This window comes from Cannabis sativa, chromosome 4 (assembly GCF_029168945.1).
Source record: "Cannabis sativa cultivar Pink pepper isolate KNU-18-1 chromosome 4, ASM2916894v1, whole genome shotgun sequence".
NCBI classification, from domain to species: Eukaryota; Viridiplantae; Streptophyta; class Magnoliopsida; order Rosales; family Cannabaceae; genus Cannabis; species Cannabis sativa.
Genome location: NC_083604.1, coordinates 80,184,860 through 80,202,732, shown reverse-complemented (window position 1 = coordinate 80,202,732; position 17,873 = coordinate 80,184,860). Strand labels below are relative to the sequence as shown.

General features: G+C 33.3%; 2 protein-coding genes across 4 annotated transcripts; one reads left to right on the top strand and one right to left on the bottom strand.

Moving 5' to 3' along the window:
• Positions 1-1,065: 1,065 nt before the first annotated feature.
• On the bottom strand, positions 1,066-3,786 carry LOC115713969 (uncharacterized). Of its 2 annotated transcripts, none has more exons than XM_030642469.2 (5): positions 3,682-3,786; positions 3,008-3,080; positions 2,803-2,900; positions 2,373-2,689; positions 1,066-1,728 (listed from the first exon to the last, which is right to left on the bottom strand). In XM_030642469.2, the coding sequence occupies exons 2-5, from the start codon at positions 3,014-3,016 to the stop codon at positions 1,319-1,321; spliced, it is 834 nt and encodes a 277-aa protein (XP_030498329.2). In that variant the 5' UTR covers positions 3,017-3,080; positions 3,682-3,786; the 3' UTR covers positions 1,066-1,318. The 2 variants fall into 2 exon arrangements, with proteins under 2 accessions (XP_030498329.2, XP_030498328.2); XM_030642468.2 differs by having other exon boundaries at positions 3,592-3,771.
• A 1,833-nt stretch (positions 3,787-5,619) lies between these two features.
• LOC115713859 (E3 ubiquitin-protein ligase PRT1) lies at positions 5,620-8,919 on the top strand. Of its 2 annotated transcripts, XM_061114662.1 has the most exons (8): positions 5,620-5,867; positions 6,097-6,125; positions 6,219-6,398; positions 6,552-7,346; positions 7,437-7,643; positions 7,855-7,949; positions 8,114-8,548; positions 8,672-8,919. In XM_061114662.1, the coding sequence occupies exons 1-7, from the start codon at positions 5,797-5,799 to the stop codon at positions 8,504-8,506; spliced, it is 1,770 nt and encodes a 589-aa protein (XP_060970645.1). In that variant the 5' UTR covers positions 5,620-5,796; the 3' UTR covers positions 8,507-8,548; positions 8,672-8,919. The 2 variants fall into 2 exon arrangements, with proteins under 2 accessions (XP_060970645.1, XP_060970644.1); XM_061114661.1 differs by having other exon boundaries at positions 5,653-5,867; positions 8,114-8,919.
• The last annotated feature ends 8,954 nt before the right edge of the window (positions 8,920-17,873 follow it).

The following is a 17,873-nucleotide window of genomic DNA, read 5'->3' as shown; positions in this document are numbered from 1 at the left end:
GTCTCGTTTTTTGAAAACAGTTTTCAGAAAACAAAGTTACAAAAAACAAAAATTTTAAAAACAACAAAATATTGTTTTCTGTTTTAAAAACCAATTCAATATTGTTTTTAAAACACACTAACCAAACATGAATTGTTTTTAAAAACTTCAAAAACTATTTTTTGTTCTCATTTCTAAAAATAATTTTTTGAAAACAAAAAACAGAAAATAATACCTAACATGCTCTAATATATTTTTTTTTTTATTTCAGTGACCTTACCTAACACAATAGAGTAACTTAATTCTAACAATCATAGTGCATGTTTGGCATCATAACTAAAAAACTGTTTTTTGTTTTTAAAAACAGAAAATTGTTTTTTGAAAACAATTTGGCTTGTTTGGCCTTGTTTTTTGAAAACAGATTTCAGAAAACAAAGTTACAAAAAACAAGAATTTTGAAAACAACAAAATATTGTTTTCTGTTTTAAAAACCAATTCACTTTTAGTCAATATTGTTTTTAAAAAACACTAACCAAACATGACTTGTTTTTAAAAACTTCAAAAACTATTTTTTGTTCTCATTTCTAAAAATAATTTTTTGAAAACAAAAAACAATACCAAACATGCTCAAGTTCTCGGGACTCAATGGGGTTGAAATTCATGTGTCCTTCCCTCTAGGCCAAGGTCGTAGTCGCCGGCTTTGGCCCTAGCCGAGGGGCAATGCAGTCCCAATAACAGTGTGGGCTTGGGAGACGACCTTTGTGTGGTGACACCTTGTTGCGACGGGGCTGCAGTAGGTCCTCAGGGAGAGCTGGACCTTGGTGAGGGGCTGGAGAACCTGGCTGTGCTGGGTGTCACTTCTCTATGAATGGTGAGGGATCAACTTCTGATTGTCCACGATTCTCGACAAAATTATGTTTAATGCATTGTTGCCTAATTGTTAGATTTTAGAAAAGAGACCATTCGCTTTGTGAGTATGGTGTGATGACTGTATGAGATTCTATTATAGTTTTCTTAAGATAGATTTATACTTATAAACGAAGATTCATTAAACTAGTGTTAACCACATAATACACACCATAAAAATTGATTTAAAAGCGAGTAAACCAGAATTGTTTCCAGTTCAATTATATACGACGCATCACAATTTTATCACACAGTTTAGCTTAATGTTGTCAAAGGTTTTAATACTGGGAAAAACATGTCCCCATGTAAGAAAATCCATTGCACATAAAAATCATAGTGACATTTGTTGTTTAATGAATTTGGGAGTGTGTTTATCTAACCCACAAATGATAAACAGCATCCAAGAAAATCATTCCAACAAAATAACTGATATTCAGTTTTGTGATATCACCGAATTCAAATGACCATGTTTCTGCATCACTCTTCTAGTTGCCAAAGCTGCAGCTTCACTCGCACGCAGGGTACCAGTCGCCATAATTGCAGCAAACTCGGCAGTGATCTCCTCTTGCACCTTGCTTCGCGCATCTCCTAGAACGTCCACCACCCCATTGCTGGCAGAACCCTGCTGTGTTCCTGACTTCACCTCAACGTTCTCTGAGGTTTTCGACTTACTTTGAGAGTTCTCGCTAGTCCCCTCTGACTTCTTTCCTCCCGTGGATGGTTCAGGTTTAACGCTTGACGTTCTTGTAGCACTAGGAAACGGTACTGTAGCAGGCCTAAATTGTGGAACTTGAGGAACAGCACCAGATCTCAATGTCGACTCCAGATTCTGTATCATGGGCACTGCAACAAAAGGAAAAAGGACCGACAAATCAAATGAGGAGAACAATAGAGTTAATAGGAATCCCCTTCTGCAATATATATATAAGAATAAACACTTAGTCCACACGGGAGAAAAAAATAAAGACCTACAGTGTTACACTCTATTGAAGTTTCTCACTATATACAGTAGTAAACCTATGGAAGTACCGGTAAGTACTATTTTCAGCAGTTTCCTTTTATTTTCAATCTTAGACACTACAAGAGAAGTACTACTAAATATTTCCAACACTAAGGAGGAAGCTGCAACAACCATATAACTAGTGAAGTTCACATGGAAAAGAAAAAATTAAGAAGGAACGGTGACCTTAAAGTAAAACCAGATGAAGCTAACTAATTATTCAACCACCAGTTTGGTTTAAATACCATGTTAGTAATCTGACAATAAGTTCATTTTTGTTTTTAAGAGTTCAAGCGTTTATAATGTGTTAACAGCATTAGTGTTTGGTTACCATCCAATGAATTATACGAAAAATCAACTGAAACGACAGAATCATTTCTCAAGAAAAATTAAACCGTTATCCTAGATAATTATCTCACGCAGCATTATAAAAAATAAACACATGATAGAATAACAGTACTCAAAGGAATAGCACAATGGCACTTACACATTAGTGCTCCCATTGGACTGCTCATGACTTCGTTAGGAAGGTGCAAGATATACTCTGGTATTGTAGTACCTACCAAAAATTGAGCAACTTCGTTGCTAAAGTTGTTGCAATTGTGAGTTAGTAAACTGTAAGTTTCAGCCGTGTACCGAGGACTAATCTCTTCCAAATACGTCTCAAACACATCTTTGGGCACATGAGTGACACCCAAATCTACTCTTTTTAAGGGTGTTCCATATGGGGTCGATCCAGCCGGAGAATGTTGTATACCACCACCAAAGTAATACTCATTGCCATAAACAACAACTCCAGTGTGCCTGACAAAACATAAACTTCAAAATCAGCAATTCTGTAATTCTTCCTCTGTAGCCACAAGCATTGATATGTTCTACTCTCACTCGCTCAAAACAAAACTTCAAGAAAAACTCACCAAATGCCCTCAATGGCTTTCCCCAAAAATGTGGTGGATAGTTGCCTAGCTAATCCTTGGCTAAGGTCATACACGTTAAGAGTAACTTTGTATCCGTCCTGCAACTAGTAAGTTAAGATTCTTAAATTTTAAATGTTTTAAGACAAATGACAAATAGTTTTAGAAGCAAAATTACATTGTACACACAAATAATTAAGTTCCATACCTCAGCCATCTCAAATTCAAATGTCCAGAAACTCGGAAGTTCAGTAAGACTCGATAATGGTCCCCCAAATTAACTGACATCGAAAAATTTACAAAACTAATTAGCAAATGAATTGATAGAAAAAGAACTCAATTGCTACATGGTTCCAACATGGGTTAATCAAACTAAATTGACCTACATTACTTAAGGAAAAAACAGATACAAAATTAAGCGCCAAAAATCATCAACTTTCAGCAATCAAAGTACAAATCTCGTTCATGTTCGCATAACCTAAACGTAAGTACACATACACAAAAGCAAAATACAGCTTCAAGACCTACATTGTGAAAACTCCGTATATAATCGAAAAATCCTCCAACCGCAGTTAGAGACAAACAAATACATAAGAGCTTTTATAGAACCGCAAAAGAAAAAGGAAAAAAAAATCACACAAATTAATCGAAAAAAAATTCCACAAATTCAAACCATAAAATACCAGATTTCAAATGAATCCTACAACAAGATAATGATCTACCACTTTAAGAATGAAGAGTACCTATATATATTCATAAAGTATAATCCATCGAAATCAACAAAGATCTTACCTTAAAACCTAATCGGCAAAGATTTCAATTTTCTCGGAAAATTGGAGAGCAAGAAAATGAAAAAGGTTCGGAGATCAATAAAAAACTAACCAAGAGAAGAAATGACCCGTTTATATAGTTGGGATTCAATGGAGCCTCAGATTCTCTACGGCCGGCTGCCCAGAGACGCGGGAGCTTAGATTCTCATACTTTCCACGCTGCTTCTATGACCTTCTAGAACTTACTAGCCAATCATCGCATGACACGTGTCCTCCACAATTGGAAATTAAACCACGTCATTAATTTAATTTAATAATACTTGGTTAACGTTAAGTTAACGGAGGCGGGAGAAGATACAGTTCGTGCGGTTTCGCTTTATTAACTCGGTCTTTCGGGAAGCGGTGACATTTTTTTTTTTTTTCTTATATTCTATGTAATTATGAGAGTTAGGGTAAACTAAGCAACAAAGGAACAATGTACCAATTATTGGTGGCACAATTAATTTATTGGCAAGAGGGAGGTTAGAATTCAATGTGCTATAAATATCAGCATATTTTATAAGAGTATTGTTGTTGGACACTATTGGTGTTTAGCACCTCTAAATATGTCATTTTGGGATTAGTTAGTAATATTTTTTAAAAAAATTTATATTAAATTAGACCTGCTACTTAATTGGATTAATAACAATATTAACACATAGTAGTGTGATAAGAACTACGGGTACCTTTTAGTATTTCTTATTTTATAATAGTGTGCTTGGTATTTTGACTAAGTGTTGGGAGAGGGGAACTTACTTGTTACATGTTGGGAGTAATGGGAGCAAGGAGCTCCATTAGTTTAATGTGGAGGAAAGGGGGGGGAGGGAGCAACGAACTCCTTTGGTTGAATGGGAAGCAACGGAGAGAGAGAGAGAGAGAGAGAGAGAGAGAGAGAGAGAGAGAGAGAGAGAGAGAGAGAGAGAGAGAGAGAGAGAGAGAGAGAGAGAGAGAGAGAGAGAGAGAGAGAGAGAGAGAGAGAGAGAGGAGCTCCCTTGGTTGAACAGCGAGCAAAAAAGATAGAGAGTGAGGGAACGGGGAGCTCCCTTAGTTGAATGGAGAGCAAAGGAGAGAGAGAGAGAGAGAGAGAGAGAGAGAGAGAGAGAGAGAGAGAGAGCAGGGAGCTCCCTTGGTTGAACGGGGAACAACAGGAAGAGAAAAGGAGCCGGGAGTTCCTCGCACGAGAGGAGCTTAACCTGCACCTCGACTCCTCCTCGTGCTAGCTCATCCTCTCGTGTGTTGTCTCACCTTGCTAGTCAGCTTCCTATTTTCTTGCCCATACATTTTTTCATTTTCATTAATTTATAGATCTTCAAAAATTATACTTACTAATTTTTGAGGGGTCAACAAGTTGTAATATTATTATTGGTGTAATTTAATATCGGATTCTACTTATTTTACTTTAACAAAAAGTATAATCAAACTATTTATAAGACGTGACCTTATAATAATATTAGACATCTTAGTATCTTATAACATTGCTTTTAAAAACACACATACAAGTTACATATGAGAAGGTGTACCAGTACCAAAACACATTTTTAGAACCCCAACTATTGATTTTTTATATATATTACCATTTGTTTATACTTAAAATCTTCAAATTATATTACTTTTTTGAAACAATCATAATATTTTTACCCCAATTATTTTTCTAACTTTTTAAGTTTGTTCAATTTTAAACATGTATTGATTGTCTACGTACTAAATTGTATTTTTAAAATTTGATATCTACTAAATTATATTTCCGAAATTTAACATTTATTAAATTATGTCTCTTCAACTTTTATCTATGAAATTTATACTAATAAAATTCGACAAAAATCATTAAATCTAACTACCTTCAACTTTCATCCATGAAATTTATACTAATAAAATTCGACAAAAATCATTAAATCTAATTATCTCTGTAGTTTTTTTAAAAAAATTAACAAAAAAATTGAAGTGACAAAATTTAATAAATTTCAAATTTCGGTGGTTAAAATTATAATAATTAGTCTTTTAATTTTAATTATAATGTAACCAAAAATAGAATAAAGCACGTGTAAATTTGTGCTGCTTGTTCATTTGGGTGATGAATGATAGAATATAATTCAGTTTTGTGAAAACGCATCACTACAAATTCAAGAATCTACCATTTCCTACCCACGATTTAGGTTTTAGGGTTCCTTTCCTCTCTGTTATTTGTTCAATGGAAGACCACAATTCGGGACTTGTTGAATCTGAAGAGATCTCTGATTCGTTCATATGCTGCGTTTGTTTGTAAGTTGATCGTTCATTACGTGTCTACGCATTCCAATTTCGTTATTTGATTAGGCTTTTTATTGCTGAGAAAGGGGAATTTGAAATTTCTATCTACAATTTATTACGATTAAGATATAGTGCAGTTCGTTCGTTATGATTAATTTTTAGTTTTCGGCTGTTTTCATCAGAGGGCTTTGATAGTTCTATTTGAATTTGAGTTATAATTATTACGTTGTTTTTGGTGCAGGGATCTTTTATACAAGCCTATAGTGCTTTGTAAGTCACTCTTTTTTTTTATAAAGATGTCATTTTATATTTCAATATGAATCTTTGATGGCTTAAGAGATTTTATTGGGTTTTTTTTTTCAGCTTGTGGTCATGTATCATGTTTCTGGTGCGTGCATCAATCCATGGATATTTTTAGAGAATCACATTGCCCAATATGTAGAAATCCGTACGCCCATTTTCCAAACATTTGCCATTTGCTTCACCGCTTGCTTCAAAAGATGTATCCTCTTGCCTATAAGAAAAGGGAATGGCAAACTTTAGGTGAGAATAAGCAGTGTATATGCTTGGTAGATAATTACATTTAAAAAGATGTCTCTGAACTTTTCAATTGTTTCAATGATTTGTGGAGAATTCAGCAGTTGATATTCAGAATCTTTTATGGTTGTTGATAATGTTACATTTTTTATATTGCAGAAGAGGAGAAGAAAATGGGTTATTTCTCGCCTCAGTTTGATGACAATGCTTGTTACAATTCAGCTAATCAAGGTCTTTATTGTAACGAAAACTCTGCTTGTGAGGAATCCTGTCCTAATATAAAGCAGTTAGATTCCGGATATCAGGTTCAGCATGGTGGGGATTTCAAACAAGTTACTGGGACTGTTCAAGACACATCCTGTGGGGATATAAAGCAGTTAGAGTCCAGGTCTCAAGTTCAGGACCAGTGTTTGATTATACCAGAGAAAGACCCCGATGAAAATTGTAAGACGGCTGGCACTAGGACTGCCAATGAAATGAGTATCCCTAAAGAACAGCATAAGGGGAATTTTAAGCAAATTACAATGGAGGATGTGCTATGTGGGGATATAAAGCAGTTAGAGTCCAGGTCTCAAGTTCAGGACCAGTGTTTGATTATACCAGAGAAAGACCTCGATGAAAATTGTAAGACGGCTGGCACTGGGACTGCCAATGAAATGAATATCCCTAAAGAACAGCATAAGGGGAATTTTAAGCAAATTGCAATGGAGGATGTGCTATGTGGGGATATAAAGCAGTTAGAGTCCAGGTCTCAAGTTCAGGACCAGTGTTTGATTATACCAGAGAAAGACCCCGATGAAAATTGTAAGACGGCTGGCACTGAGACTGCCAATGAAATGAATATCCCTAAAGAACAGCATAAGGGGAATTTTAAGCAAATTACAATGGAGGATGTGCTATGTGCTGGTTGCAAACAGCTGCTTTTTCGCCCCATGGTTCTTAATTGTGGTCATGGTAATGATTCTATACAATGAGCTGCCTATCTCATACATTATCTTTTCCATAAAATTTATGTAACTAACCTCCAACTTTGTATTGGCACAGTATATTGTGAAAGTTGTCTTGTAGTAGAAACTTCTGACAAGATGAATAGATGTCAAGTGTGTCAAAGTTTGCATCCGAAGGGGTTGCTGAATGTTTGTTTGGAGCTTAATCAGTTTCTGGAACAATGCTTTCCCAAAGAATATGCATTTAGGAGAGATTCTGCACAGCTAAAAAAAATTAACTTCAAGGATCCAAGCATGATTCCAAGTATGTCTGAGTTGCTTTAGTCTCTTCCTTGCCTTTTGACTGTCATTTAGTATTGATGTTTAGATTCATACAACATCCATATTTTAATTTAACTATCAATCTTTAATTTAAGCCTAGGTCAGCTTTGCTTTTTCAGAAAATCATGATCACAAGTACATTTTTGACTTACTTCTAACTTGATGATTGATTTGCTTGTGGTGCATTCTTTTAGATTCGAAAGAAGGTAGTAAAAAAGCTAGAAATGGACAATGGTGGCGTGACCCTCATGTAAATGCTCATATTGGTGTTGGCTGTGATTATTGTGGGGTAATCTTCCCCCTCCCTTCATTGATTAAGGCATATTTATTTTACTCATTTGTTGTAAAAAATATATATTTATTTTTAGTTGGAATTGTGAGACATACACTACGAAAAGCTCTAATAGATTTGAATATTCTGCCTAGAAGTAATATTTGAACTTACATTTACAGATGTATCCAATAATTGGGGAGAGATATAGATGCAAAGATTGTGTGGAGAAAATAGGATTTGACCTTTGTAGTGGTTGCTACAATACTACTTCCAAGCTTCCCGGACGGTTCAATCAGCAGCACACCCCAGATCACAAGTTTGAGATTATGCCGATCTCTTTTCAGAATCTAATACCTATGGCTGTATATGGATCTACCCATCTAGTCATAGGCAATTTTTCTGCAGAAAATTCAGAAGATGACTCTAGTCCTCACTCTCTCTCTGGTGATGCTCATGAGAATGCAGAATTCAGTTTAGTTGCTCCTGCTCCTACTCCAGCCCCTGCTCCTGCCCCGACTTCCTCTGGTAGCGGTGAGGACAATGATCGAGCCAACTCGGGATCCACTGCTTGATTTCAAAATCAGAACAGAGCCAATGATAATTTTCTTATCAAGGTGAGAGCACCCGAGGTTGCTTGCTGTACATGCTCGTTATAGTGCTCTATACAATTAAGATCCGAAGACAGTGTACATATTAATTTTCTCATATTTTGTAATTGTTTTGCGTTGTTTCCAAAGGCTTTTATGAAATTCATGCCCAAACCCGGCTTCTTCGTTTCGATCTGCCTTGTGTTTGAGAAGAATGTAGCTGACTTGGATTCCAAGTCTACATAATATGGACACTGCCTAGTGCTTAGAGCTTCGATAATTCCACACTCCAAATGGTATAGAGCTGTGTTTGTCATGCCATTGGTGTATATAAAAAGAAAAACAAAATTTTATATTTTCTTGTTTTGTTTTTGTAATAAATCATTTCTTTGTAGTTACCGTCGTTTTAGGGCCTTAGGCAAATAATTATTAAGTGCATTGTCTTCATCACTTAACAAGGTGTTGAACCAGGGTTTTATTCAGAACATATGGTCGTTAATAGAGTAATTTGCGGCATAAATACTTAAGTTTAATTTTCAGTTGCAAATATATACTTAAGTTTAATTTTTAGCGGTAATATTACCTAAGTTATAATTTTGGAACTTATGTATTTACCTAGTTAAGTAAATCGTCACGTGACAATTTTTGATTGGTCAAAGTCATTAAATTTTTATTATTTTAAAAATAAATAGTTCAAATATACTAATAAGAAAATGACACGTGAATTTAATGGCTTAATATTTAACGGTTAGGTATCTACAGAATTCTAGAAATATAACTTAAATATTATTACCGTAAAAAATTAAAGTTAAGTATTTATTTACAATTGGAAGTTAAATTTAGATATAATTTTTGTGTCTTTTCTGTTATAATTTTACATATTTAGATATAATTTACATTATATTATTTGAGTACTCGCATAACTGTTTTAAATATTCAAATAACCTTTGATTACACGCATGTTTTGTTGTTTAAATTTTTCCGGCAACAATTATCCTGCAATTTAGTTTTGATTTAATTGAGAATTGTAGAAAGTTTTTTTGTTGAGTTACTCAATGTTTATTTACTTTTATTAAGCTTGCTCAAGCCTCTCAGATTTATGTTGATCGTGTTTTGGTGGAAAGCAATACTCCTACATTTTTTTATGTTGTTTTCGATTATTTATTATTCATATATGTTGATAAATATTATTTATAATAATTTATTAATTTTTAATAAATATTTTTAAAACAAAAATATGCATATATAATGATATGTATATTTCTATTAAATTTTAATAGTAAGGAATGATCTTATTTTTTTCATATATTTAGTAAGGCGCCCTAAAAAATTACAATGTATAGCGTAAAAAAAAAATAAAATAAAAAAGTTTCATTTAGTTTTATATTTAAAAGTATGTAATAGAAAAAAAAACTATTAAGAGTAAATAGTATCTAATAACTAGTGAAGTGTCACTTTGACAGACACTATTAATGGATAGTTAAAAAGAATGTCAAGGGGGTCTTATCATTAACAATAATTAATTAAAAAACTTGTTGTTTCTTTAAAAAATATGTTTTTTTATGTTGACACCAACACTAAATTTTAGCATCAATCTATTTTCTCTTCCACCTTATTTCATTAGGGTTCACTTATAATAAGCCCTCATGTGGCATTTTTGATGGTTAATGCTCTAAGAATATCTCTAATAGAATACTAAAATAAGTGTTATATTTTAATACTTCTAAAAAAATAGTTATTCAATGGTGTGTTAAATTTAACATATCCTAAAAATTGTATCAATTTAGCACACAATAAATACAATCTTTTTTAATTACAAATTTATTATTGATCATTAATAATAATCTTTAATTACATTTTTTTATTGTAATATTATTATTAGTTATTTTTAAAATATTTAATTTATTAGTAATTTTTTTTGAAAGAATTTATTAGTAATTATTAATAATATTTTACTTTTTGTCACGCAACATACAATACTATTTGCTCCAAGGCATGGTAGCAAATATACAATTTATTTATTTTTCTAAATTTAACACAATATTTACTTCTTACATTTTGAGATGTTCTAAACTAATACATTACACATTATAAGAACATATCTAATGAAGTGTTATAAATGTAGTATATATGCATTTTTTAACCTATGCTCATTAAATTGAACTTCAATAGTAGTGTATAATGTGGTCTAAATTTGACATATGCTAAAAATTGTGCTAAATTTCGCACAAAATATAGCATTAGAGCATCTCCAATAGAGATGTAAATAAGTAGTGAAAATCTAAAATATAGCTCCTTTAACAAAAAAAGTGCTCCAATAGTGTGTCAAAAAGTATAATATAAATGAAAAATTTGATTTTTTATGCTTACATTTGGTTAAAAAAAATTTCCTAAACAAATAATAACTAATATTTGTAGGATATGAAAACTTTTATGATATTCCTAAAATACCCCCATTTACATCACCTCCATTTACACCATCGGACCACCCATCGAACCACCTATCGGACTCATCGGACCATATCTGCTACCAATTTTTTTTATATATTTTTATACATAAAAAAAATAACATCAGGTGGCCATCGGACTACTAATTTTTTTTTTTTTAATGTTTTTGCACTAAAAAAAAATAGAAAATTTGAGAAGGGTATTTTTGGGTTTTAGATAAAGTGGTCATATATTTTCAATGCTGATATGTATTAGTTTAGGAATAAAATATTAAGTATATGTAAGTATAGAAAATCAAATTTCTCATATAAATTTAGCACATAACAAATCTTATGCCAAATTTAACACAATATTTACTATAATGTAAAATTTACATCACAATAAATATATTTCTTTAATAATTAATTATTTTTATGTATAATTAACAATAAAACATATATAATATAAAAATATTTTAATTTTAATTTTTAAAATAATATATAAAATTCTTATATTTAACCAATGTAATTCAATTAACAAAAATATAATTATATTATCTTATACAGTCAAACACAATTTATGTATTTTTCTACAATTATATTTTCCTTCTTAATATTTAATTAAATTAGATATACTCTTAGGTGTGTATATCTAATAAGAGCATTGCTATTAGACACCAGTGATGTCTAGCACCTTCTCGACATGTCGCGTTGTAAATGACTAGCAATATTCTCTAAAAGTTATTATATTAAATTATATGAGACCCGATACTTAGTTGGACCAATAGCAATATTAACACATAGAAGGGTGCTAGGCACTACTGATGCCTTTTAACATTTCTCATCCAATAAGGTGGGCCGTAGGGGTTGGAGTTAGTTGGTAGCTGAGCTTTATCAAACCGAGGAAATCTGCCCAAAAAAAAATGGCGGGAAATTTTACACCAAAAGAATCGAAAAGATTCCCTTAGGATTGTACTGTGAATTAATTGAGCTTCATGTAAGCCACATTGATTATTGTGCTTAATTTAACACACACACACTCATCATTTAATTTAATTTATTATTTACTTTTGCACTCAAAGTAAAAAGCCCCCAAACTGGAAATATCTATATTTAATATATATTAAAAAAAAAATTTCTCCCAAAGGAGGCTTTACATAGTTTTGTCAATTTAAAAGAAAGCTTTTGTTTTTGTCAAAAAAAAAAAATAATAAATAAATAAATAAAAATAATAAGAAAAAAAAAATTGGGAAAAAAACAGGAATATTCTAAAAAGGGAAAAATATTACAACACACGCGCCGCCCAATGAACATTTGTAGACAAATTTCAAAAGGAAAATAGTACAAAAATACCACTTGCCCTTACCTTCAGCCGCACGTCACAAACGGAGAGGATGAATGAAGCTCCATCGATGCAAAACACGCAAACCATAATGAAACCAGATCGAACGTAAAACAGCTGTAAATCCCGTCGAATTTCAATAGGAAACGATCAAATCCAACGATCTAAACATAAATTTTTTAAAAAAAAGAGCAGGACAACCGTGGAGAAACTGAAATTCAACATTTGATTTCGGTTTTTATAGTGCAATATCACTCAAACGATCGTCGAAAATTCGTATCAAGCAATGTAAATCAGACAATGTATCCCGAGCTCCCCCTCAAATCCAAAAAAAAGGTATGAATCGAATTTTTTTTCAACAATGATACACAGCATTTTTAGTTGCATTCTGGTTGATTCAATGTTGTGCAACAGGCAATTCATATGGTAAAACCAATAAACAAGAACTGATTCTGATTAAGGAAACAAGGGATACTAATAACTTTTTTTTAATTTTTTTTGCGTTGGCTTACAGTTGCATTATCGTTTGAAAATGGTTTAGAAATCATGAAGAAGGGTTATATGACAAGTACCAAGAGCTAGCATATATACAAGGTAAGATGTATGTTAATGGTAGCAAATTAGTTTTATAATAGTTGTAAATCGATCTGATTCGAATAAACATGATGAAAAATGACAATGCGTAATAACTATGTAATTTTGGGGATATAATTGTGGTTTTCGCCTTGGCATAATCATTTAATAATAGTTTCATTACGTTTTTTGCAGAATTTATCGGAAAGATAAGAGATGTAACAATTCGAGAAATGGTTAGTTTCCCAAAATTTAAATGAAGTTTCTTAATAGTTTTATTCTCGTTTTTGTAGTTTATTAACAACCAAAAAATGGCAAAATCAGAATTACAATGCTTGAACAAAGGAATCATTTCTAACCCAATCTAAAGTTCGGGTTGCTAAAATTTAAGTGCAATCCGCCCAATTCGTAGTTAAAAAATCATGTGCAAGAACATACAAGATTTGTTGCTTGGATCCAAAATGCAAGCCGGGCACTAACAAGATCCGTAAACGGGCCAACAAAGTCATTCATCATTCGAAAGTACGTACGTAAAGGTGATACACACTTGTGATCTAAACATCAGATGAGCCGACAAGAGACAAGCTACAACGAAACTGATTGGAAACTACATCGTCTACCGCTCACCAACATAAAAACAACTCAAACGCCACAAGACATCGTAGGAGAAATGAACACAAGTATGGGGTCGAATGAACTACATGAAAGCATGGAGAAGCAAAGAGCACACGCAAGAAGAATTACGAGGAAAAGCCAACGAATCATACAAAACAGCCGCTCCTAAGCAGACATACCGCAAAAAACTAATCCCGCAATAAGGTACATGGAAACAGAGATGACAAACTTCAAGTACTTGTTTGTCGACCGGATGCATCAATAAAAGGATGGAAGAAATGCAACCTATAATAGTTGTTGACTAACTTTCCTTAAATCAACATATGGAGGTACACCTTCTCCTCGCTTGTAATAATGTGACGCAAATGGGCACATTTTTTCCACTAACTTTTTCTCGTTGTGGATCTCGTAAAACAACAACTCATGGCAATGGTTTTTCAAAAGGAGAGAAACATAGTGGATTGGGAGAGAACAAAGGTTTTTGATCCTCGATAGACATGAGAGCATGGGCAAGGGAACCTTGTCAAGTATTTTAAATCACACATCGTTACTTCGTGTATACCAATTCGTTAAGCAACCTAAAAGCAACCTTCAAGAAGAATGCAAGCAAGTCAGATAAACCATTCTTCGCCGTGTACCGTAGCATACACAAGAGAGGAAATTTGAATACCATATGAGCGAGTTGGATGTACTTTGACACTGTAAGACCATATTTACAACAAGTCGGATACCACAAATGGTCAAGATACCACCGCAAAAAACAAATGTATTCAACTATGACTTCAAAACATTGCCGAATCTCTAAATTGCAAAGAAATCCTAAGTAACAGAGCTACCAATCACAACACCGATGGAGTCATTGAGAGCATTGATTCAACAATGGACATACACAAACATGAAAAAAGCATAGAAAACAACAACATTTTTAACACCCATGCTAGAAAAGAAATTAGTCGACAACTTTCAGGAATCATCGACACAAAATGTAATGACATGTTAAATATTTTAGTCAGATTTAGTTTCTTTATATTGTTTTTCGTTGTTATGATATATTAACAGCTTTACACTTAATCCGTTGTGTAAACCACAAACGAGACCATGTTCGAAGTCATCAATCCAACTCGTATCATGGGTCATCAACCTCAAGGAGAAAATATGCTTGCAACAGATTCCAACTTGATGAGTTACCGTGTGCTCATGCGTCATTGCTATAAAAGAGATGAACTTGAATGTTTGATAACCAACGTTCTAGTTATTACACCACGCGAACATGGCTTGAAACATACAATGGCCAATATATCCGAGACACAATCACACAACTCGGGATGTGCCACAAAACATAAAAGATAATTACCGTTCGCCACCAAACCAAAAAATAAGATCCGGAAGACCAAGTAAAACGAAGGTTTTTATCCGAATGGGATACAAAAAAACATAACAAAAAGGTGAAATGTGGACAACACTGACACACCAAAGACATGCAACACCGCAATAAAATACATATGAAATATTCGAATTGTTTAATTTTGTGTGCAAATTCAAACAAAAGCTGATCCGTGATGCCTAAATACATGGGATTTCATTTTTATGAAATTTGGAAATAGCTTTTTTTAATAGTTTCAAAATCGTTTTGTTACAGCTTTCTGCGACCTTGTAAAATATTAAGTACCGAAATGACTTCTTCTTTACAAATAGCTTTAAAGGCAACAACAATAATTGATAAAACATAACTTGAATAAGGGAAAAGAGTTAATGGAATACGAAGAATAAATATACATTCATAGCACTATTTAGGAAAAATGAAAACATAGTTTGTATTTAGTTGGTTAATAAGTTTCTCCATAGTCAGGCGACCGTATATAAGAACTTGAACAATTAAAAAAACACAATAACTTCGGGAAATACAAACCTATACAATAAAGATATTATAAGTGAGTGGAATGTCAAATATCCTAAAAGTTTTAAACCAAACTTACATAGTATAAAATCAAAATATAATAATACATTGAAACAACAACAACACTAAAACTTGTCAAGTAAATAGATTCAACAAATAACATAATAAATAGCCACCAAATTAAAAGATCCTATTTCTTCAATTTAGATGCCTTAGAAGACGGTTTGCTTCGTCCTCGCCGTCAATACTTTCGTCAATTTTCCTTTGTCCGTACGAGTAGAAAAGTGAAGCAAGCTCTGCTCCGATAAACTTCGATGTCAAAGTCCGCAAAAAGGACATCCTTTCCGTGTATAAAGAATTCCGCAAAGGCAAAGCAACATATGCTCCACAAACACCGTTAAAAAACATAGAGAAAAATAAACAACATTAGAAACTAAAAAACAACATAAAAGAAACTTAAAAGAAACACTCACTTTTCATTGAGACGCAAGACCACTAAGCTCCACGATTCCGAATGGAGTCATAGGTCGAACCCAGGCAGAACTTGTGCTCTATTCTTCCCGTAACCCAAGTAAATCGAAAACAAAGTGCGCAACACGGACAAGCCTTCATCGCATTCCTAGTCATGTGATTCATCTTCATGTTCTCAAAGAATTGTACAGAAATAACGTCCTTTCGTGCACGTCAAGACGCCCAAAACCCAATGACTTTCCCTTCTTAAATTGATGATGAAAAGCACGGACGCTTCATACCAAGGCTTGAACAGGAATGCGCATACTCCTGGAGCGTAATGCGCAATTCTGGGTGGGCAAGCAATGTGTGACATCTTAGTCTTCATTGACTTGGCCTTGTTAAATTTGTGGTACAATGCTTGGATGGAATCATCAAAAGACAATCAGTAGTTGCGAAATCTCAACGTCACAATTAAGAATACTTACTCTTTTTTCCGTGTACTGGGGAATATGGTGTTCATATGCCGAGAAAAAAACAACACAAAACACAAATGAAAAGGTTTAACAACCGTAAAAAATCGAAATGTAGTATCAAAACTAAAAAACATTTATAAAGAACTAAAAAACAAACTACCATAAGTACAATATAAATTGAAAACTTTACTCGAGTCGTTCATAAACATGTCGCATGTGGCCAAATGGTAAAACCAAGTTTTATCCTCAACATAATCAACACCTAGCCTAAAACCCAAAATTTCTCTTTTGCGCCGTCTTCATAACAATTATAATGCCTACAACAACAAAAAACAAAGAAAAAATAGCATTAAAATGAATAAATCAAAAAAAAAAATAATACAAAAACAGATTTAATAAAAAACAAATACCCTAGATAAGCGTCAATCCTTCACCAATCCAAGAATAATTTGCCTCAACTTTAGACAAGATCAGTAAAAGCATCATTAAGAGCATAAACGCCTCTTCACATAAGTCACCATTTCAATCCCTATCATCCCCACTGAACAGAACCCGAGACATAAGCTCCATTGGAGCAGCCCCGATATCAGCTTGCACCCGAAATCAACAAATGAGATTTCAAGTGTCGGAGCACGCTCCTCTTATCCAACGCAGGTGTATCGTACGCATCCCCGCTTCTTCATCGCATGGAAGGGTATCCGACTTTTCACCAACATCCGGATCAAAGTGACCTAAAAAATAAAGAATGCATTAAAACAGTTTGCAAAACATACTGTAAACCACCTAAAGAACCAAAAGAAAACCTAGTTTTTTTGAAAACAATTAAAAGTAAACTTACATTGATTTTAGCAACAACTTCCAAGCCACAACATAACACAACTGATCATCATCTATTACAAGTCAAGCCTAACCCATCAAAGAAATCGTCCCCCTTCAATCGAGACTCATCGCCCCTTCTATTTCTCAACATCCTTAACATTTTTATCACTCCTCCAACATCCTCGAAGGATTCACACGTTGTATGAACACAGAAAGAATGCTCCTGTCGCATCATCACGCATCCCCACCAACTTTAACCTAACTCACCACCATCAGTTTGAGTTCGAATCACTATTTTCTGGACGTGCACCGCTTCTCATCATCCCTCGCATCATCATCACCACGCATCACCATCGAATTCCGAGTTACTAATTCATCCGATGACTTTCCCCGTATCAACCAACATAAATGAAACTTAAATAAAAACAAGAAAGAACCATACAAAAAAAATATAAAAAAACCTAAACAATAAATTAAGTATATAACTTTATATTATTATATATTTAATCATTTATATTATATAAAACAAGAAAGAAACTATACAAAAAAATATAAAAAAACCTAAACAATAAAATAAGAATAAATACCGTCGTCAAGGACGACTTGTATGAATGGCATTAACCTTCTCTTTGGATATCCTTAATTACAAATAATTATGATTTGAAATTAAAATCAACAAAACACCTCAACGAAATGAAGTCCTCGCCAATGATGATCGATTCGAATCCAGCATCAGCCTTAGATTTCATCCAAT